General features: G+C 37.8%; 4 protein-coding genes across 6 annotated transcripts; 2 read left to right on the top strand and 2 right to left on the bottom strand.

Annotated features, from left to right (window-relative positions):
* Positions 1-1,065: 1,065 nt before the first annotated feature.
* LOC107403501 (uncharacterized) lies at positions 1,066-9,952 on the top strand. 2 transcript variants are annotated; one of them, XM_016010392.4, is made up of 11 exons: positions 1,066-1,528; positions 2,520-2,582; positions 2,732-2,826; positions 3,592-4,407; positions 4,560-4,659; positions 4,738-4,878; positions 5,035-5,772; positions 5,861-8,158; positions 8,241-8,313; positions 9,101-9,246; positions 9,347-9,952. In XM_016010392.4, exons 1-11 carry the CDS (start codon positions 1,453-1,455, stop codon positions 9,676-9,678), a joined length of 4,878 nt encoding a protein of 1,625 aa, XP_015865878.2. In that variant the 5' UTR covers positions 1,066-1,452; the 3' UTR covers positions 9,679-9,952. The 2 variants fall into 2 exon arrangements, with proteins under 2 accessions (XP_015865878.2, XP_015865877.2); XM_016010391.4 differs by having other exon boundaries at positions 1,067-1,528; positions 9,344-9,952.
* Positions 9,953-10,143: 191 nt separating this feature from the next.
* LOC107403494 (cation/H(+) antiporter 15) lies at positions 10,144-13,415 on the top strand. Of its 2 annotated transcripts, none has more exons than XM_060820348.1 (3): positions 10,144-10,498; positions 11,062-12,060; positions 12,143-13,415. In XM_060820348.1, exons 2-3 carry the CDS (start codon positions 11,173-11,175, stop codon positions 13,322-13,324), a joined length of 2,070 nt encoding a protein of 689 aa, XP_060676331.1. In that variant the 5' UTR covers positions 10,144-10,498; positions 11,062-11,172; the 3' UTR covers positions 13,325-13,415. The 2 variants fall into 2 exon arrangements, with proteins under 2 accessions (XP_060676331.1, XP_015865867.3); XM_016010381.4 differs by lacking the exon at positions 10,144-10,498 and adding an exon at positions 10,513-10,902.
* Positions 13,416-13,920: 505 nt separating this feature from the next.
* LOC107403508 (pentatricopeptide repeat-containing protein At5g14080) lies at positions 13,921-16,298 on the bottom strand. Its single transcript, XM_016010408.4, has 2 exons — positions 14,464-16,298; positions 13,921-14,326 (listed from the first exon to the last, which is right to left on the bottom strand). Exons 1-2 carry the CDS (start codon positions 16,124-16,126, stop codon positions 14,058-14,060), a joined length of 1,932 nt encoding a protein of 643 aa, XP_015865894.1. The 5' UTR covers positions 16,127-16,298; the 3' UTR covers positions 13,921-14,057.
* Positions 16,299-16,770: 472 nt separating this feature from the next.
* LOC107428023 (ACT domain-containing protein ACR6) lies at positions 16,771-21,101 on the bottom strand. Its single transcript, XM_016038468.4, has 7 exons — positions 20,797-21,101; positions 19,931-19,976; positions 19,585-19,699; positions 19,372-19,439; positions 17,787-18,395; positions 17,548-17,652; positions 16,771-17,450 (listed from the first exon to the last, which is right to left on the bottom strand). Exons 1-7 carry the CDS (start codon positions 20,841-20,843, stop codon positions 17,109-17,111), a joined length of 1,332 nt encoding a protein of 443 aa, XP_015893954.2. The 5' UTR covers positions 20,844-21,101; the 3' UTR covers positions 16,771-17,108.
* Between the last annotated feature and the right edge of the window lie 408 nt (positions 21,102-21,509).

The following is a 21,509-nucleotide window of genomic DNA, read 5'->3' as shown; positions in this document are numbered from 1 at the left end:
AATTGGTATCTACAAAATTAATGTAGAACCGTCTCTTTTAGTAGTTGTGTTTGAGCAAAAAGAGAACTTGCTATCTCTCTCTCTCTCTCTCTTCTTTAATTGATTTATTATTTGATGAAATAAAATAAAATAGAATAATAAAATAGAATTTTTAGCATGACAAGCTATCTCAAAAACCAGTTATATTAAATAGGGACTAAGGACTTATTCATAAAATTAAAAAAAAAAAAAAAAGGGACTAAGGACTTTGTTTGTCTTCCATTTATTGAAAATGCTCTACTCAAAAAACCAGTTTTGCAAAATAAACATGAGGACCTCCATGCAATTGAACGAGTCACATGAACATTAGTATCACGACCATTTTTATACTGAAGTCAAGTAGATATTATAATATATATTATCTCCAATACTGCTTATGTTATTTCTTTGACATATTATTACATTTCCCATCACAATCAATATCAATAAACTAATTAACCCCCCCAAAAAAAAAAAAATCATTATCCATAGACTATTAATACTTTATCATTATTATAGTCGGTACAATTCGTCAATATTTCATTTGTTTAACTTTTATCACCGGTTTTTGTTTTTGTTAATTTTACAAATAAATCTGTAATGATTTAACTGCAATAGTAGAACAATATAATTTGGTTTAATTAATTCTATAAATTTGTGTTTGCATATACTAAATTATGGAAAGTTGATTATTATAGTTAAAGGAATAAAATTTATAAGTTACCATAAACTACATTCGATATACAATTTGAAAATTGTTTTTCTGTCTTAAATGTAGCAAATATTTATTAGGTCGGTATAAGAAAAAGAGCTCATAAAGAAAAAGAGCTCATAAATTATGAAATATATTTTTAAACTATATATATATTTCTATATATATTTATATTACTCAATAAAAAAAAAAGAAGGCAAAAATAATTTTATTTTAACAATTCATTCATCCATCCCTTTTTCTATAATTACTATATTTTTTCCCCCCATAAATAAAAAATCCCAATATATATGTATATATATATATTTTCGTGCTTTTAAAGTTAAGGGCCTGGAAAATCATAGCGGAATTCGGTAGAGTTTTTCACAAGCTCTTTAAAAAAAACATTATTTAAAAATAAAAGAAAGAAAATCACACTTCGCTTTGGCTGTTCTGATCAATACACAACCCAAACCCTCACCCTCTCTCTCTCTCTCTCTCTGTTTTCTCTTCCCTCTCCTTTTCCAACGCTTGCATTCCCTTGAAAACCTAGAAATCTCTTTCTCTCTCTCTCTCTCTCTCTCTCTTGCTCGTTCGCTCTCTCGCTCATCAATCGCGCAATCCAATTTCTCTCTCTAGCTATTTTCGCTGATTCCGAAGCTCAATCGGCTTCGTTTCCGTTTCTCCGATCTCTCTTTGGTCACGAAATCCCTTTGCAAGTTGAAGCCTTTTTGACGACCACCATGGCCGATAGGAAACTCAGTCTGCCCGACGATCCCCTTCTCTCCAAGATGGCTGATGGACACTACTCTGTCAAAAGTACGACCTTTTTAGGGCTTTCCTTTTCTTTTCTTTTTTTTTTTTTGAATTAATTTTTTAAGTTTAGTTATTGGCATTTTTAATCGTTTATATATATGTGTGTGTGTGTGTGTGTATATATATATACACTTTTTTTCTCTCCCTGTTTTTTTTTTTATCTGTTTACATTTTTTTCCCTTTTCGATCTGTTCTTATTTTCAATCTGTTGTGCTTGAGTGATTGTAACGTTATGTATGTATTTGTGTGTTTGGTCATGCTTATTAGGGTTTTGAAGATCATTCTCTATTCTTGTTGATTTTCTAATTCGACTAATTATTTTGGATTTGTTTTTGTTTTTAATTATTATTATTATCATTATTATTTTCTTAGCTATCTTTTTTTCTTGATACGTGAGATCAAGAGGGTTAGTAGGACGTTCATAATGCTTTTAATGTTTTACTTGGGATTCAAATTTGATGGCAAATTAAGGATTATACTTTCAAGCGTTAGTTTTTAATCCGTTATGGGTTGTACTTGAGCATTTCATATGTTATCTTGTACACAATGAAATACTCTCTTACCTCATTTTTGGATAGAAATGTGCTTATATTTGATTTCTGGGATTAATGCCATCCTTCATTTACCAATGAATGAAGAGATTTTTCTCCTTTACTTGTTGTCCCTGCGGATATTAATGGTGTGATAGAGAGTTAGGATTACAATGATATTTAGATCAATTGATCTGATTGTTTGTTATTTAAAATAGTCAAACTAGTGCAACTTGTGAAGAGTCGAATACTAAATTTCCTTCTATTTATGTATTTATTTTTTAAGAAACTAATATTTTTCTTGAGTGGGGTGATAGGGATGTGGACATGTTCTTAGATCCTGTTTTCTTTCCAACCAAATTGTTGTAGCGTTATTATTATTCCTTTACTTCGTACTTGTTTGTTTTTGTGTGTTCATAGCATATTTTACTTTTATTGATTGTTGGATTTTTGTGCCTTGTTAGATGAAGCCATGGAAGGGAATGGCGAGGAAAAGGTGCAAACGGGGTTACTTGATGAGGCAAAAGGTGGTCGTGCTTCATTTTATAAGATTTTGTCTGGACTATGCAAAGCTTTTTGTTTTCTCCTGTATCTCTTATTGCATTTCACTTTCCTGTCTTGTTTTCCTTGCTCAATTCAGTAGTCATTTATAATTATATTTTTGTTGTAAATGCAGATCAAGTGGCATCCGAAAGCAGCATTCCTCTTTCTCCTCAGTGGCTTTATGCTAAACCAGTTGATGCAAAGTCATTTACTACTGGCACATCAGGAGTACGATATTCCCTAACTTACGCAAATTAAGATATGTAGATTAATGGATTTATCATTTGATTTGGGTGTTTAGTTCTGTTTACTTCTAATTAATTAAATGAATTCTGAAATAGAATCTTAAGGCGTAGGTTGGGTGTACTAAGAAGCTTTTATTGCAATTTGTAAACTTTTTTTTGTGTTCCATATGTATTTCTGTGCAATGTGTGGTAATCTTTGGGTCTGTGGTCCTATTGCATTCCAGCTTGATTGTTCTGGCTTCATTCAGACGTTTGATTGTACTATTTTTATTTTTTATGATTTCCGTGAGGAATTACTTGCCTTATATATTGATATAACAGGATTGTTGTTACCAGTTTGCTAAGTCTATATTTCTGCAATGGTTGGAACTTGGAGTATGATTGGCAATTGAGACCCACCCCAATATTCATAATCAATGTCTTTGAATTAATTTTTACATTATTATAGAAGAACATAAATTGATTTGTTATAGTTAATATAATGTTTAACCCTTCTTTTTTTTTTTTGGTGGAATGAACATTTTCATAGCTTTGTCCAATTTATTAAACTTTTTTTTCTGGAAAAAAAATTTCCTGTGCCATAAAGTATACTTACATTAAATAGTAGCAATTTTATATGTGTGATGCTTTCTGCCTTTCTGTTTTTTTCATGAATTTTCCTTCTATTATCATGTTGTCACATTCTTGATTTGTTTTGTTAAACTATGCTTTATGCTTGTATTTAAAAATAAAAATAAATAAATAACAGGAAATGCGTGCACCTGCTTCTTTGCCCCATGGCAATTCTGCTGATCCCAATCAGAGGGAAAGTTGGCGATTAGATGGATCTCAGGACAAAAAAGATTGGCGGAGGACTACACCTGATGTGGAGATTAACCGTCGCTGGCGTGAAGAGGAGAGAGAAACAAGTCTACTTGGTAGGCGAGATCGCAAGAAAGATGATCGTCGTGTAGATGTCACTTCAACGAGGGATGTTACTGAAAGTAGAGCATTGTCTTCTGACCGCTGGCATGATAGCCGCAGTTCTGGTCATGATTCCCGGAGAGACAACAAATGGTCATCAAGGTGGGGTCCTGAAGATAAAGAGAAGGACGCTCGAGTTGAGAAAAGGACAGATGCTGAGAAAGAAGATACTCACATTGACAAGCAATCTTTTGTTAATAACAGTCGTGCTGGTTCGGAGCGTGACAGTGATTCTCGTGATAAATGGAGGCCAAGGCATCGCCAAGAAGGACACTCAGGTGTAGCTCCATATCGTGCTGCACCTGGATTTGGTTTGGAGAGAGGACAGGTGGAAAGCTCAAAACCTCGATTTTCTTTGGGACGAGGAAGGCCAACTAGTGGGTCTGTTACTCTGGATAAGAGTACCAGTATATTGGGAAAAGGTGGTTCCTCTTCTGTAAAATGTAGCTATCCCCGAGGAAAACTTCTTGATATTTATCGTAAGCAAAAGACTACTGCACCTTTTGAAACCCTGCCTGATGGGATGGAGATTATTTCGTCAATTATGCAAGTTGGTCCTATTGAGCCATTAGCATTTGTTGCACCTGATGCTGAGGAAGAGGTATATGAACTGTATTCTTATTTATGTGTGTGTGCATGATATATATGTGGCATATGTGGCTCCATTTTGTCACAGCATTATTGCTTGTTACACTAATTGTCGCTAAATTTTTTCTAGTACTAAATGAAATTGGCTTCTCTGCTTTCTTGCAGGCTGTTATAGGAGATATATGGAAAGGAAAAATCACTAGCAGTGGAGTTGCATACAACTCATTTAGGGACAAGGATGCAGGATCTTTACATGATTGTGATGGTAATAATTTCATCCTAGCTGATTTTTTCTTATCAATCTGTTAACTTTCTTTCTGATTGGATGTTTACATTTCTTTAGGAATTGATAATGTGACTTTAAGTGAGGGGAAACAGAAACTCTCAATTAACATTGACCAAGCTGATGACTCTGTTGGAGAGGCGGCTTTGAAAAATTCTTTTCAAATTACTACTGCTGAGCGTCAGATGGATATGTTTGAGGGTAAGCAAAGTCTGTCTTGAACTTATATCATTTTGTGTTCTTTGAGTTGCAAGTAATGTTGTCTTGCATTTATTATACATTAACTTCTCTTAAGCTTTGTAGAAAATGATGTTACCAGAGAAAAATGGGAATAAATTTTTGAAATGATGATTACAGGTGTAACTGATGGGTTGGTCCCAGCAGTATCAAAGAGCTATCATAACACTGCTGTGGATGTTGCTGGCTTGGGCAACGATGTTGATGAGCTTAGAGGTTTTGAAGATCATCGGGTGGGAGATTTTGATCTTCTGAAGCATCCCAAGTTGGAAGGTGTCCAGTTTACTACCGAAATTGGTAGCCAACTTCCTGATGATTCGAGTTCTCTATTTGATTTTTCATCATTACAGCAAGACTGGATCGGTGATCAGCACCATGTAAAGAGCAATGAGGATGCACATGTACTGGAAAGAGTTATCCCACCTGAGGAATTAAGTTTGTGCTATCTTGATCCTCAAGGCAACATTCAGGGACCATTTTTGGGGATTGACATTATTGCATGGTTTGAGCAAGGCTTTTTTGGGACTGACCTACAAGTTCGTTTGTCTGATGTCCCTGATGGCTCTCCATTCAAAGAACTTGGTGATGTCATGCCACATTTGAAAAGTAAATGTGATCCTGCCTCAAGAAATAATTTAAGTGATGTTGTTGGCAGTTTGGAAGAGGATATATCTGCTCCTGCTTCTGCTCGTGAATACGAGGGATCTGCTATTCTGAATAATCAACATTGGGTTTCATGTGGTTCAGAGGCTGCTTCAAGTGTCGGTGTGCAGTCAAGAATACCTGACCATGGTTATAATTCTGGGGTCCAGTATCAGGAAAACCAAAGTTTTCAAGATTTTGTTGCAGAAGATGAAGGTATATTTATGTGGATTTATTTTATTGTTAGCGCTATTGGTTATTCACCTATATTGCCATTTTATTTTCTTTTCTCTGTTTTATTCAGAAATTGTCTTTCCTGGAAGGCCTCAAAGTAGCAAGAGTAACATGACGGGATCTTCAACTGACATTCAGGGATCATTTTCAAACCCTTCCAACCATCAATCCCTTGCAAATGAATTTTCAGAGACTGGCTTACCTAATAATCAGGATGATAAGTTGCATCCATTTGGCCTAATGATGTCTGAACTTAGAGGAAGCTCTCATTTGAAGCGTGCTCAATCATCCAATATGTCTTTAAACACTGGTGACCAGGGGCACTTTATGGATCCTTTGCTTGGACGAGATGCATCCGTTGCCGGTCAGAGTTTGTTTAGGTCTATGACTGATCAACATTCTTTTGGAGAGAATATAACTATGGATCCGAATGTTAATCGAGGTCCTGTAAATCGTAAACAGTTGCCTCACATAGGGCAAGAATACAATGGTTTTGACCTGGCTGAGCATGTGCTATCACAGAAATTGCTGAAGGAACAACTTGAACAGCAGAATAATCTTTCACATCATTCCTTTGCACATATTTCAGGGATGAGTGGAGAGCAATTTCCAAGTTATGGTCTTTCTCGGAGCAAGAGCTCTAATATCCAGCAATCCATACATCATATGGTGCCTGATATGGAACATATTTTAGAACTTCAGTTTCAGCAGCAGCAGCAACATCAGTTGGAGCTTCAGCGGCGTCATCAATTGCAGCAGCAGCAACAGCATCAACAGCAATTGCAGCAGCAGCTTCAGCTTCAGCAGCAACAAATGAAATTACAGCAGATACAGCAGTCTCAAGCTCAGCAGTTGCTTCTTGAGCAATTGCTGCAGCATCAGATGTCTGATCCTGGTTATAGACAGCTTAAGGTAGATTCTACAGTAGATAGCCTGTTTGATCAAGTTCAATTAAGAAAGCACCTTCGTCATGAACTACAGCCAAAATCTCATTCTTCAAGACACCTTGATCCATCACTAGAGCATATTTTTCAAGCAAATGCTGCCCAACGAGCCCTTGGAGGACGGGAGACTGATTTTTTGGACCTTCTATCACATGTAAAATATGGGAATACGCTCCCTCTAGAACAGCAGCATCGCTTTCAGCAAGAAGAGTTGCAGGCACAGCAGTTATCTATGGCATTGAGACAGCAGTTGGGGATGGAGGGCGAGAGGCGTGTTGATGGACCTTGGTTGGTAGATGAAGCAGGTCAATTTGTCAGGAATCCTGCTGGTCATCACCAGGCTCAGATGTTAGGATTTAATCCTTCAGAAAATTATCAGCATCTGCAGAGGCTGGCCTCCCATGAACAGCAACTAAACCATCTCAACTGGAATCATACACTGCAGGAGCGACATGAGCAGGGATTTTATGAACCTAACATGGCATTTGAGAGGTCGTCAGTTCCAGTTGGTTCTCCTGGGATGAAGTTGGATGCAGTAAATTCTCATGTCCAGGGTCTAGGCTTGCAGCAGCAAAACGTTTATGCACCTTCTTTTGATAAATTGGGTTCAATTTCCTCTGGTGTTTCCCCTCACCTTCAACAAATGTCAGATGCATTTTATGGTTCTCATCCAGTTGCTTTTGAGAGCTCCAGGTCTGGCAACAATGGGCAGCTAGAAAATAGCTCTATTGAAGCAAGGATACAACAATTGCAGCTTGATGCTGAGCGAAAGCGGATGGAGTCAGAAGCTACTTTGACTTTTGCAGATACAAATAATTGGGCATCAACTGAAGGTGATAAAAAACGAGTTTTAATGGATATTCTTCACCAAAAACTGGGTCATCAACGTGCGCAGTCATCAGAAGTTGATTATCAACATTCTCTATCATCTACCAGAAGCCGGGAAACCTTTTTTCCAGTTTCTGAGTCAAGCTCCTCACATCTTCCTTTTAATCTCCTCCCAGATCAGCAGGTTGGTATGATGGAGGGTCATCAGAATTCCAATATAAGTGTCTTGTTGCAAGGTTATTCTGGCAACATTGGCATGAATGAACAATTTAACAAGATGGTGAGCAATGAGAAATCGCTTCTTAGATCTAATACAGGAGCATTGGTGGAGGACCAGTCATTTGTGTCTGGTATTAGGGATGCTTCTCATACTAGTTTTATGGAGACTGCCTTGATGGGTAAATCAGCTGGTGATGAAGACTATTTGAAGTTGGAAGGAAGTAAGGAAAAGAGACAGGGGATGAAAGGCATGCTCTCGGTGGGCAGATTAGTTTCAGAGATGGAAGGCAATGTAGCTGACCAAGAAGAAAAATCCTTTGATTATGGGGAACTACCTAGCAATGCTCATAGCAGGCACAGCTCAATGAGCAGTACTGGTAAGCAGTCAGATACTCTTTGTTTTTTGATTAATCTCATATTTTTCTAAAAGCATCTATGAAGCACTGTGAAATACTACAGGTGGCAGTGGAGGCTTTTATGGCTATGAGACGGGATTACATAAATCGCTTGGAGAAGAGGTTTCTAACGGGCGGTAGGTGACCATTCTCTATTTTTGGTTCTACTTTCTCCTTCTGTTTTGCTGTGTGCTGTTAATTATGATGGTGACCTTGTTGATCGGAACTTGGAACTGGCTGCTGCCTTTTTGTTGAGACTAGTTACTTGAGATTGTTGGCAGAGGTTGATGCGAGTAGAATTTGCTGTGACCTGCTGTAGTCAATTGAAAATCTCTAATAATTTTGATGGGGAATACTTTTTGTCTAGATTTGGTTAATTGCATCTGCATCACATTTTTGTGATTATATGTGTTGTTTCTCACATGTTGGTTCCATAGAGTGGTAGGTGATAAGTTGGATGTGTGTGCCATCCCATTGATGTTGACATTTTTTCTTGATGAAGTTTCCTCACTTTTTTTCTGTTTTCTATCTCCTTTTTGCCCCTAAATGCTTTGTTGTGTCTAGTTACTCTTTTTGCATTTCTAATGGTTTGACTATACGCAAGGAAGCACTTCATCACACTGTAAAAGTACTTGTTGCTTTTGGTGGAGCAGCAAATTAGTGCTTTTGGAGAAAGCTCTGCATGTCAGCCAGGAAGTTCACTTAGTGCATTAAGCATGAGTATAGGATTTTCCACGTTGCTGATGTTCAACTTAGTATAGAAACAATTTTAATGTACCTAACAAAAATCTCGCTCCCACAAAAATGGTGTAGTTTCCTGCTTTAGTATAAGCTGATTAGGTAATGTTGGAGTTGGAAAATCCTTTATTTTGTAGCATGCATAATTTTTTCGGAGGTTTCACATCTGTTTCCTTTTATTGGCAGATTGCCTTCTTCTCTACCAAGAGGGTTTGACAATGCTTCACACAAATCCTTGCCTGTGTCTCGGGTGCTATCTTCCCAGGATGTCTCTGAAACAGCATCAGCTCTGCCCGTCAAGCAGACAAACTCTATGAGCCTTGCTTCTGATGGTATGTTTTCATTTTACTTTTTTGTTCTGTTTTGCACTGTCTGTCTATACTCAAGGCTATGGTTCATTTACCTTGCATGAACTACAATTGCTTTCAGAAGGGAGGCGGGGTGCTGAAGGGAATGCAGCTGCAAATGTCTCTGAAACTAGGGCATCGGGCAAAAAGGATGTGCGTTTTAGGAGGACCTCGTCTTGCACTGATGCTGCTGTGCCTGAGACATCATTCATAGACATGCTGAAAAAACCAGTAGTTTCAGAGGCTGATGCAGCAGCCAGTGCAGGTTCTCTGGAGGCATCTGATGGCGGTGCCCAATCAGGACGAGGTGGCAAAAAGAAAGGGAAGAAAGGAAGACAGATTGATCCTGCTCTCCTTGGTTTTAAGGTCTCAAGTAACCGGATCATGATGGGTGAAATTCATCGACTAGAAGAATGACATGTGTTGAATTTCTTGCAAAAAATTTTGTTTCATCTATTTATTTTTTTTTCCCAGATAGAAGCTGTACAGTCAATTTAAGTTCCATAGTTATCTTCCTCACCTCTGACCTCACTACTTGATTTTTATGAGCTCATTTTCTTTTTGGAAATACTGCCGTCGATTGACTGGCTTGTATAGTGTAAAGGTGGAAGTGAAATTTTGTATCTGTACATTGAATAACCATTTTTGTAGGAAGAAATTTTATCAATAAAAAGACGTACTTCCCACTTAATCTTGATGCCTGGTTTCCCACCCTTATCTTGATTTTTAGGTGCATCATTCTGTTCTCTTCCTAGAATTCCTTCTTGAGTTACTTTTCCACAACTAGAACATTTCTTTACACGATCAGAAATTGTTCTGTTTCATTGGCTGAACAATTTCAAGTTGTTTTGAATCATATCACAGATTATTTTAAGAATGTTGAGGGCCATAGGCTACGGAATATGCCATTTTACAATTAAATGTCATTGAAGCAAGAAATTAGATAATCTGTAATGAGTGAATCCTTTCTACGACGAGATATTATCAGGATTTGAACTGCATATCTTTGTTAATGAATATTTATAATTTGAGCTAGAAAGTTTTTGAGAGACTGGAGAAAAAAAAGGGAAAATATTTCATTAAATCATAAAATTATAAAGTGCAACATGACCTATTATTGGCTTGAGTGTAACGTGGGATGTTTTTATTGGTTTTTGGCAGCTAGTATCGGTTGCCAAAGACTGAACAAGGACGTTAGCTTCCCCTATTATTGGAGAGGGCTTATTATTAACAAAAGGTAGCCCTTGTTTTCATAAATAAGTTTTGATTGTTTTCCTTGTTTCTTGCTACCCTCATTGCCTGGGCCTATCTTTTGCGAAAGACTGGCCGGGGAACAGAGATCGGAGACCAGAGACTGGATAAGGGGAGAGGCTTATAGGAGGCATGGGAACATATGCAGTGGATGCTGATGACCTTACAATTTATGGGGAAGAGGAATGGGGTGATGGGGTGAAAAACATGTCCTCCATCTGCATGTCTTTTTCAATGATTCATTCAGATGGCTTTTTCTCACACTCCAACCCTCTCCATTACTCGGTTCCTCTTCTTCTTCTTCAATTTGCTCTTGCTTCCTCTGCCATTCTCTTAACTTCCCAGCTTCTCAAGCCTCTCTCCCAACCCATCTTTGTCTCCCAAATCTTGGTAAGTAATAATTATTTATTTATTTATTTTTTTTATTTTACATACACTATATATATATATGTATATATAAACAAGGGATGTCTCATGTATAATATAGTTTAAAACGTTGCATGCATGCAAATGTTTCTTTGTATTATGTTGATGGTTATGATTTATCAGGGTGGTATAATACTAGGTCCATCGGTTCTCAGCCGGAGTTCTGCATTTCTAAAGAATTTCTTCCCGCTCAGAGGCTTTGTGGTGCTGGATATCCTCTCTTCAATTGGATACATGTTATGCTTCTTCCTCATTGGAGTACAAACCGATCCATGGATACTAATGAAAATCAACAAGACATCGTCTACCATTGGATTTTTCACAGTTGCTGTTCCAATGTTCATAACACAGGCCTATTCTTATATCATACCAAAAATCCTACCAGTAGAAACCACCATAGCCAACTTCCTCCCAGCAATAGCTCAAGCAGAATCCGTGCTCTCCTTCCCAACCATTGCTTTCTTCCTCTCCGAGCTCAGGATCTTAAATTCCGACTTTGGCAAATTGGCAATGTCTTCGTCTGTGGTCAGTGGGCTGTTCAGTTTCCTTCTTACAACGTTAGCCGTTTTGTCACATCAATCTATAGGTGACAATTTCAAGATGCTAGCAACCATTTCTACTGGTGTTCTTGTTGCGGTTGTCATTGTTTTTGCTGTTCGCCCTGCAGTTTTATGGATGATAAAGAAGAATCCACCTGGGGAAATATTGAAGGAGAGCCACATCATTGCATTGCTGGTGGGGGTGTTGGTTACTGGGTTTTGCTGTCAAGCAACTGGCTTACACATTTACTACGGGCCTCTCATTCTCGGCATTACCATTCCAGCAGGGCCACCGCTAGGCTCTGCTCTAATGGAGAAGCTTGAATTTTCAACATCCTGGATTTTAATGCCCATCTTCTTTGTCAAAAATGGGATGATGATAGACATCTTTGATATCAAATTCGGTAACTTCATGATTGTGCTATCCCTGGCCCTCCTCGGTGCTTTGGGGAAGTTCATTGGAGCCTTTATCACTTCACTTCTTTCTGGTATGCCATTAATGGATGCCATCACGCTTAGCCTTGTCCTGATTGCCCAAGGCCTTATGGAGCTTGGCTTGTTTAAGATGTCAAAGTATAACAAGGTACGTTTCAAAAAATCATCAGAATTTTAAAATGCATTTGGTGATGAATGATTGATTTCCAAATGTTTTTGTGTATGTGCAGGCTGAAGACAAGGAAACATTTACGATAATGTGCATATCCATGTTGATTATAACAGGAATTCTCTCACCACTGGTTAAACAGCTTTATGATCCTTCAAGGAGGTATGCAGCTTACGGGAGAAGAAGTGTTATGCAATCAAAGTGGGAACCGGAGCTCCGGGTACTAGTCTGCTTACATGATCACCATGATGTCCCTACTGCAATTGACCTCCTTGAGGCCTTACATCCCATCAAAAGATGCCCTCTTGCTATCTACCTTCTCCATCAAATAGAGCTTGTTGGTCGTGCAACTCCACTTTTCATCTCCCACAAACTCTCCAAGAGGCCATCTTCAATTGCAGGTCCCTCAGAACAAGTTATCAATGCCTTCAGATGCTATGAGGAAAGCAGAAATGGCATTGTCTCAGTTCACCCCTTTACTGCAATGTCTCCGGGTGTCACAATGCATGATGATATATGCTTCCTTGCACTTGACAAAAGGACTTCCCTTGCCATAATTCCTTTCTACAAGCTAGTCCGGTCTGATGGTACAATAGATTCTTATAGGAATGCAGGCAAGATCATGAACAAAAATGTTATCAATCAGGCACCCTGCTCTGTTGCAATCCTTGTCAACCGTGGGTTCTTGAAGACTCCAAGGCTAAGCTTGCCAAGTTGGTCTTTATACCGAGTTGCTATTCTCTTCCTTGGTGGAGATGATGACCGTGAGGCACTGGCTATAGCAGAACGGATGTGTGGGCATTCAAAGATCAGGTTAACGTTGATTCGCCTTGTAAGCGGAAATTATATGAATGAAAATGCAGAGAGGAGGGCTGATAACGAGTCACTGAGCGAGTTTAGACACTGCATGGAGGGAAACTATAGGGTTATGTACATAGAAGAAGTAGTGATGGATGGTTCAGGGACAATAGCTGTGATTCGTTCCATGGAAAACAGTTATGACCTAGTCTTAGTGGGAAAAAATCATGACCCAGAGTCGCCACTTGTATCCGGGCTTAAAGATTGGAATGAGCAACCAGAGCTGGGAGAAATTGGAGATATTCTTATTTCAGCAGATTTTATGGGCAACACCACAATTTTAGTAGTGCAGCAACAACCAAGCAAAGTAGAGAAGCAAGGCAATGAGAAGTGCAAGAACTTACTCGAAGAATGTTTGGTTGGGGATGACAAGATACCATTTTGAAGTATCTATATAGTGTCCACCACATTGTCATTAATGTAATGCTCAATGTAGGTGTTTTGTAGAAAATATAAAACCAAACATTTTTCTACCATATACACTCCTTGATTCAAACACCTGAAATTCCCAAGATCAAATCCCAAAAAATACTATCTAGGGTGCAGTTAGTTTGCTATATGAACATCATCAGCCATACTGGTTGTATAGTAATTAACAGGTTTTGACCTTGCATAGAGTAAATCAGTAACTGAAATTGTGGGGGATCAGGGGACTAGAATCGGTATTCAGATTATGTCCGGTCAAAAACAAAACAAAAGAGGACATCTAAAGTTAAAAAAAGAGGAATCTCCAACAGATGATGAAATATGAAATACAAGAAAGAAAGTTCAATCCTGAACCTTAAGTCCTCAATGTGGTTCAATTCTGGGTTCGTATTTGGACTAATTATTACCCATCTGATTCTAGTGGGCATAAACCTTAATCAGATACCACTCGTTATGGAAACTTCCTTGGAAATAATTAAAGCTCATCCAAGACATTACCAACTTAAAATGCATAAAAATTAAAATGTTGCGTTAAATTAATGAGCGAAACAAATGTGGTAAACTTGTATTTCATCATTTCTCATTAACATACCAGGGAGTTAACATACATTTCAAATTTCCTAGTATATTGTAACTCAAAAAATCTCGTATGATATGATGTGAATGATATGATACACAGATTCTTTCAAGTGTTATTGGTTGAGAATGGATATTTCTTGCACCTTCTGTAGTAGCTGAAGAATTGGCTCTGGTTTTGAGGAAGACGAAAGTGATGCTGAAAGTTCGGTACGTATCATTTGCAACATGGAGGGCGAAGTTTCTCGAACCCAATTTACATGTTCAATAGCAATTGGAACTTCTCCAGCATCAGCTAAATATTTTAGCAATATTACATGAGAGCTTGAATGTGCTACGTCAAAAGTGAGGCCACAGAGTAAGTTAGACGCAGCAGGGAAAAGACCTGCACATATATGTACAATATAAACCCTCAGATAGGAAAATATAACATAAAATCGATGAACAAAAACACTGGAAATCACCAAATGTGCCAAACTCAAATCACAAAGTCGTACTAATAAAACTGTGGAAACTGAATACCTTCTTTGCATAAATACAAAATAAATGCACCCAACACAGTTCGTGCAAGCATTATATCCTGTCTGAAAGACCCCTTTATGACTTCAAAAGCATCATTTAGCTTTTCTTCTTGACAAAGCCCTTCTAGCAGAGATGAGTAAGTTGTAGCATCAGGAGCAACTCCTCTGTCCAACATGTGGTGAAACAGCCTCTGAGCCTCATCAACTTGACCTACTTCTGAGAACTTCCGAATAAGGATGTTATAAGTCCTCAGATTTCCGCTGCATCCATTGGCAAACATCTCATCCCACAGCCTTCTAGCAGGCCGTAGTAGATCTTCTCTACAGCATGCTTCCATGAGGGAATTATAGGATGAGACATCTGGGCCCAACCCTTGCTTTTTCATATCCTTGAGAACACCATATGCCTCTTTTATTCTCCCAGCCTTGCACAAGAATGATACCATCACATTGTAGCTCTCCAAATCTTTAAAGTAGTCGTGAAAGGACAAAAGTTGGAAAATTTCCCATAGTTCATCAGTCTTGTCATGCTTGCAGAGACTCCTACTCAAGTTGCTCAAAGTTAGAAGGGTAGGAAATCTCTCTTTCCCAACCATGAATTTGAAAAACATTAATGCAGAATCAGGATCAATGGCCGAAACTGATCCTATCAACACATTGAGAACATCGTCCTCAATCGGGAAATTTCCACTAATGATCACTTCACCCAATTCTTTTGCTTCACATATTCGTCTCTCTAAAATTAATTCTAATATGAACTCTCTATAATCATTACTCCTTGGAGCTACCCCTAACTTTCTCTTCTTCTTCAGGATATTCTCTGTGTCAACCACACTCCCTGTCGATCGAAATGCTTCAGCAACAATCCTATACGCCATGAAATCTGGCTTGCAGTTCCTACTCCTCAGCTCATCTATTACAGAGAAAGCCTCTGACACTCTTGTAGCCTGACAAAGCCCATGAAGGATCAAGACAGCTATAACAGACCCATTAATCTTCGAACCGCACCCCATAACCCCATGTATCATACTTAGAACAAGACCCAATTCAGCATTAGTGCAAAACCTCCATATAAACACACCAAAACCAAGAGTGGTCAAAGGGACACCTTTACTAGTCATTTCCTCATAAACTTTCTGAGCATGCTCGAGATAACCATCAGAAGCTAATGCAGCCAATAGAGAGTTACAAATCTCAGGCCCAATCTCTTGCATAGACAAGCTAGCCTGGCTAAAAACAAAAAAAGCGTTCTGGGTTTTCTTTCCCATGATCATAGAAGCAATCACGGAGCGATAAACCGAAGAATCGAGCAAAATTTTCTGGGACTTGACTTGACGCAGGAGAGCATCAATGGCGCTAAACTGGCGGGAAAAGGAGAGAGCTTTGAGGATGGATTGGTAGGTTAAGGCAGTATGAGCGAACCCAGGTTGTTGGGAAGCCCAGTTGAAGAAGCCGAAAGCGAGCGAGTGGTGAGTCATGAGGAACGGGTCGATGACTCGGGCGACGAGTGATGGGGTGAGCGAGTCGCGGCAACGGAGGCGGTGGAGAGTCTGCTCGAGTGAAGGGTTCCATGATCGAGTTGGCCTTGTGTGGTTCGAAGCAGAGATTAGAGCTCGGCTTATTCGAGTAGCTAACTCAATGGCCGAACCCGAACCGACTTTCATGAAAGAAAAGAAGGCAAACTGAGGAAGAAGAAGAAGAAGACTGGCCAAAAACGCACCGTCTTAAGCATCGCCCTTTTACTACCATTTATTTAACCAAAAAAAAATAAAAACTAAAAAATCTTGTGGGTCATTTTTATTTTTATCTTGAATATAAAATTTTATATGAACCATTACGTCTTCTTTTTTTTTTTTTCCTTCTTTTCTTTCTGGGTTTTTAGTCCCACAGACAAAAAATTGAAAGCAAAATTTGCCTTTAGTATTATTATTATTATTATTATTTTTTGCTTACTAGTTTAGCTATCATACTCCTTCAAAGCCTGAATAGATGCCCTTGGTAGAGTATGCTTTTGCTTTCTCTGTTTTTATCTTTCTTGGAAGTCTAGGTAAAATTGTACCGGCCATTTGCACATGCGATGTTGAAAATGTAATGCTAAACTGGTTCATGGAGTATGATAGGTCTTCTATAGTGTTGAGTCTATGAGAATAGTTGTTCTTTGTTGGATTCACAGAGTATGCTCCTTCAACAGATTCAATAACCTAGCATCATGCTTAATTCAGTCATTCATGTATCAAAATTACAATCTTAATGTGGTATCGATGGAGCTGGGCCTAAAAATGAGATAAGGAGCATAAAGAATGAGAAATAGAAGGAAAACAGTACACTAATTTTCATTAAGACAATTATCTACACAATCTTCTATCTTCTGTACAACCCATTACATACATCATACGGTACAATATTGCTGCAGAACTCAAAGATACACAAACCCAACACCAGTAACTTTTACAGTCTAAAGTGGCTTATGGGTTTTCTTCTATACAGTATCAGCAAGCATAACACTGAACCCTCAGAGCAGTGGAGGGTAGTGGATACCTATTTACAGTGTGTCTATGTTCGTGTATGTTTTCTTTTACCTTTTTTATTTACTTGGAACATCTAATATTTATGTACAGACTTTTCACTTCTGAGTAGTAAATAGGATTAAGAATAGGATCTGATCAGTTTGAAATTTTGGAAAGTTCGAGCTTTAAAGAAGCCCCCAAAGAGGAATCCCATTGTTGTCTCTTGAGGTGGTTTTGGTGCAAGACTTGAGTCATATTTCACCTGAAGTGCACTCTGGCCAATTTGTCGTCGAACTGAATCGATAATCTTGGGGTCAACTGGGTTTCCAGTCACATCTGTGACATAGAAAGTGTCCTTAGCTTTTCCACCTTTCGTAGAAATTTCTGCTCTTTTGATACACAGACTATTCTCCCGAAATATCCTCGTAATATCAGAGAGAAGTCCAATTCGATCATCTGTACACAACTGAAGTTCTAGTCCCTGCATAAGAAAGCAACATATCTCAGGATGATCATATATGCATGCATTACTGTGATACCATTTCTCATTTGAGTAAATTTACGTTTGCAGTCTGTACCTCAGATGCCCGCCTTTCAATGGCTGCTTCAAGACACTGTATAACACGTTCTCGCTCAGCTTCCGAGCTTACAGGCAGCCCATCAACATGTCGAATATAGAATTCCTGCAGTAACAAGACTGTCCTTTAGTTGCAAACAAGATGGTAAAAATTCAACCGGACAGACCAAGAGTGCAATAATTCAAGTAAATTAACTAAAACCTGCTCCGAAAGTGAGAAGGCAATTAATCGGTTATTACCTGATAAGCTTCCATCCTCCCTGTGTTGACCATTCCATGAAAGACAACATACTGCATATCTGTTAAAGTGCAAATGATGTCAAACAACAGCTTAGGTCGATCCTTTGATCTCATAGTAATCACAGTGTAATCTTTCTGAATGCAATCTAATATAGTTACATAGGGTCTTGAGCCCTTAGCCTCAATTCTCCCAATATCGGCTCTTCCTACCCTCTCATAATCCCTATCTGCAAACATTATCTGATGCAATCTTCTATCCCTATTTGTAACTCCGGGTGGTGAAACTGTCATTTTTGCTTCTTTTGGATCGTTATTTCCTTTGAGGACAGTGCAAAGCAACTCCTTGATAATTGAGAGTTGTTTTGGATCTTTGATGGCACATCCAGTGGAATCATCTGTCACATGCACTACAGCTGCAGCTCTTGCATTGTGTGTCCATATCTCAGCATTTACAACGTTACAATGAAGGTCCGCAAGAACTGCACATACTTCAGATAATAAACCGGGCCTGTCAGTACCAGATAGTTCAATTGAGGTGTGCTCTTCTGAGGGCATCACGCCAACAGAGTCTCTCATCGAGGGTACAAAGCTGGCATTACTTTCAAGTCTCTGCAAAATTTTTTGGATTAAAAAAGATGAACATTTTTGGTTTTATAAGAAGACAAGGTCTATAACTGACTGCAAAAAAGAGCAAGAAGAGCAGTAAAAAATATTTCACATTCAATATAAAGTGCACACTAGATGAGATTGAAGAATGGCAAAACGAATAAAATGCTAAATATGATGGGGTATAGTCATGGACAACCTAATAAATATTTTAGCAAAAACTTGAGTGTTATATGAGCGCTACCAAATTGATTTAAATGTTGCAAAGGAAAATAGGTCCTGATCAAATTCAATCCAAACACAGAGTTAACCTCTGTAATTCAATAATTTTATTCAAAATATATAGTTACAATGAGGTATACTACCTTCATATTAAAGATGGATTGGGTCCAAAAAGAAGAAATCGGTAATAGAAAATCTAATTGGCTGAGTTTGAAGAAAGAGTACGAGCTCATAGTGCCTTAAATATAGAAAGAAGACTCATGCAGCCAATCCTAATTAGTTGGAAAAAGAATTAGTCATAAACCACCATTTGCTAAAGCTAAGCTATGAATATTTAGAACGAAAGCATCAATTTTTTAGTTTCGACAGCTCTCTCACTTTCCTGTGAGTGTGGGACCAGTGAACATATGCAAGCATGAGGCATGCAGCAAAATGCGCACATGCACTTTTCTTTTACTTGTACAAAAGTCTAACTTGCAATACTCAAACAACCTCCAAGCAAAGTAACGAACAGCTTTCATCATAAATATTTATCTCAAAAACAAAGTTTATTTACAAAATCTATAATATTTAGAGCCTGAGAAGAATAAAGAAAATAAACCATCAAATTGAGCCTAATAAGGATTGGCTTAGCTGGCTAGTGATTGTCAATTGCATGAACAAAACAAAAGGAAACATCTTGACTGATATTATTTCCTATTCGTTTCCTCCAACTCCTTAGCAGCCAGAGAATTAGCAGTAGAATTTAAACACTTACTCTTTGGATATAATTTAATAATTCCTTATCTCTGATTTTGTTCCCATCTTGGTCGATCACGTTAAAGACTGAAACAGAAAATCAGAAGAAAATCTTATCTGAAAAGTACAAAAAAGAAAGGGGGGAAAAAGAAAAAACAGAAAAGAAAAGAGTATCAGAAACAAAGTAGCAAGCTCAGAGATTTTATTTTCCTTTGTATGATAGAAACCTTACCATCCATGAACCAGCCACCGTCGGATGATATATATGCTTTCTTGATTACTAGGTTCACATCTGTGAGCACTTGAACAACTTCCAAAAGAATACCATGTTTGTTGACACTGTCAACCTAAACAGAAATATTCCAAAACTCAGAAATCTTACATCTTTAAACATTTTAATAAAATATAAGGAAATAACTTTCAACCCAATTCCAATGTAATATGCTAGTTTTCAACCAATTTCTAACAAACAATGATTTAAAGCTCTATTTCATCAGAGAACAAAAGATAGTTAAGGCAATCTGATCTAGTTTTCGGATAACCAAGAATCAAATAAGGAGGAAGACACAAAGCCTTACCTGGATAACAGTGGCATCCCCACAAGCATCATTGTCAATCACAACTCTGAAAAAAAAAAAAAAAAAAAAAAAAAAAAAAAAGAAGAAGAAGCAAATTTAGATGTAGCTTCACCTATTTTCTTTTCTTCCCTCACAAACAAACACCTCAGAGAAAAGGAAAAAATTCATATGGGAATAACTAATAAGTTCCGTGCAGAAAGAAATTCCAAAGAAACTTCTTTATGCTGGAGAGACTAAATTCAACACCTTGAAATGTTTAGCAAGAGTGATAAAAGGTAAAAAAAAATTTTAAAAATTAAAAATTAAAAAAATAAGTTAAAGAAAAAAAGGCAAATAAAAAAAAAAAAAAAAGAAGGAAATTTTTTTTTATGGTACTAAATTTCCCTATATGACCAGAATTTATTTATGGTTCCTTAATTCAAAACCAGAAGGCTCGCTAAACTGGGGAGGGAAGCATCAAGGGATGTTAAATGCTGTGAAAACTTAAAAAGCAAGACATTCTCTGATGTGAAGTACTCTTAGAAAACGGGAAAAAAACCCATCTTACTAAACTTGCATAACAATTCTAAAACTAAGTTGCTTTTTAAATTCAACGAACATGGACGCAAATTAGAAAGACAAGCAGTCAAACCAGAAACCAGAGGAAAAACATTTCTGATGGTTCCAAATGGTAACTTCAAACAAAGTTGAAAACTAGAACCAAAAGCAAAAAAATCCTTACAATACCCTTTTCGATATTCAATCATAAATTTAAAAAACATAACAAATCAAAACAAACACCAAAACCAGTATCATTCAAAAGCAGAAATCCAGAAACCCAAAAAGGACAAATTTTTCTATATTTGCAGAAAGATTAGCTAGAGTACCTTGGGGGGTTCATCCTCCTGATGAGCTTAGCATATTCATCATCCATCTTCTTCCCGAATTTTGTTTATCCCCACTAAATTTTTTCTCTTCTAAAAAGCAGAAAATAAAGATTACCCACAACCTCAGAAGTAGAAAGATCTTAAGAATCACTCAAACCCTTTATATACAAAGAAAAAAAAAAATTTACAACTTTTATCAGAAACACTGTACAAAAAAATATATGCCTCCTCCAATATCCAAGGAAAAACAAGGGAGAGAGAGAGAGAGAGAGAGAGAGAGAGAGAGTAAAGAAGGGAATGATAAAAAGATAATACAATGTTCAACAAAGACAAAAGTGAAAAGTAGGGCCATTAAGCCAGATTTCTTCCATGAGAGAGAGAGAGAGAGAGAGAGAGAGAGAGAGAGAGAGAACTTTTTAGTTGTCAAGTAGTTTTACCTTTTACCCTGGGGTTTCAAACTTACGCTGCTCGTTTCCTGATGAGGTGGCAAGTGGTGATTGGATCAGATAACCGTTAGATGCATGACTCAATCACCGCCACGTGTACTGGTGGAAGTGTTGACTGTTTATTTATTTATTTTTTTTAACTTTTCACCAGGTTCACGGGTAGAGAGTACGGAGAGCACGTGAGGTTTGGAGGGGAGGTGGCACGTGTAGGGTACAGTTTGGTCGGAGGTTTGCTGGTATTTTTGGCAGCAATTCCAGCGTGCTTCA

Source organism: Ziziphus jujuba, chromosome 9 (genome assembly GCF_031755915.1).
Source record: "Ziziphus jujuba cultivar Dongzao chromosome 9, ASM3175591v1".
NCBI lineage: Eukaryota > Viridiplantae > Streptophyta > Magnoliopsida > Rosales > Rhamnaceae > Ziziphus > Ziziphus jujuba.
This window is presented reverse-complemented; position numbering and strand designations above follow the sequence as displayed.

Coding starts and splice junctions, on each gene's coding strand:
- LOC107403501 (XM_016010391.4), top strand. CDS start 1,453: ATGGCCGATAGGAAACTCAGTCTGCCCGACGATCCCCTTCTCTCCAAG. Junction 8,314..9,100: donor GAAGAGGTTTCTAACGGGCG/GTAGGTGACCAT, acceptor TTTTATTGGCAG/ATTGCCTTCTTCTCTACCAA. Junction 9,247..9,343: donor TATGAGCCTTGCTTCTGATG/GTATGTTTTCAT, acceptor AATTGCTTTCAG/AAGGGAGGCGGGGTGCTGAA.
- LOC107403494 (XM_016010381.4), top strand. CDS start 10,645: ATGGGAACATATGCAGTGGATGCTGATGACCTTACAATTTATGGGGAA. Junction 10,903..11,061: donor TCTTTGTCTCCCAAATCTTG/GTAAGTAATAAT, acceptor ATGATTTATCAG/GGTGGTATAATACTAGGTCC. Junction 12,061..12,142: donor AGATGTCAAAGTATAACAAG/GTACGTTTCAAA, acceptor GTGTATGTGCAG/GCTGAAGACAAGGAAACATT.
- LOC107428023 (XM_016038468.4), bottom strand. CDS start 20,843: ATGGATGATGAATATGCTAAGCTCATCAGGAGGATGAACCCCCCAAG. Junction 19,977..20,796: donor AGGAGGATGAACCCCCCAAG/GTACTCTAGCTA, acceptor TTTTTTTTTCAG/AGTTGTGATTGACAATGATG. Junction 19,700..19,930: donor GGGATGCCACTGTTATCCAG/GTAAGGCTTTGT, acceptor ATTTCTGTTTAG/GTTGACAGTGTCAACAAACA.
- LOC107403508 (XM_016010408.4), bottom strand. CDS start 16,126: ATGAAAGTCGGTTCGGGTTCGGCCATTGAGTTAGCTACTCGAATAAGC. Junction 14,327..14,463: donor TTTGTATTTATGCAAAGAAG/GTATTCAGTTTC, acceptor ATATATGTGCAG/GTCTTTTCCCTGCTGCGTCT.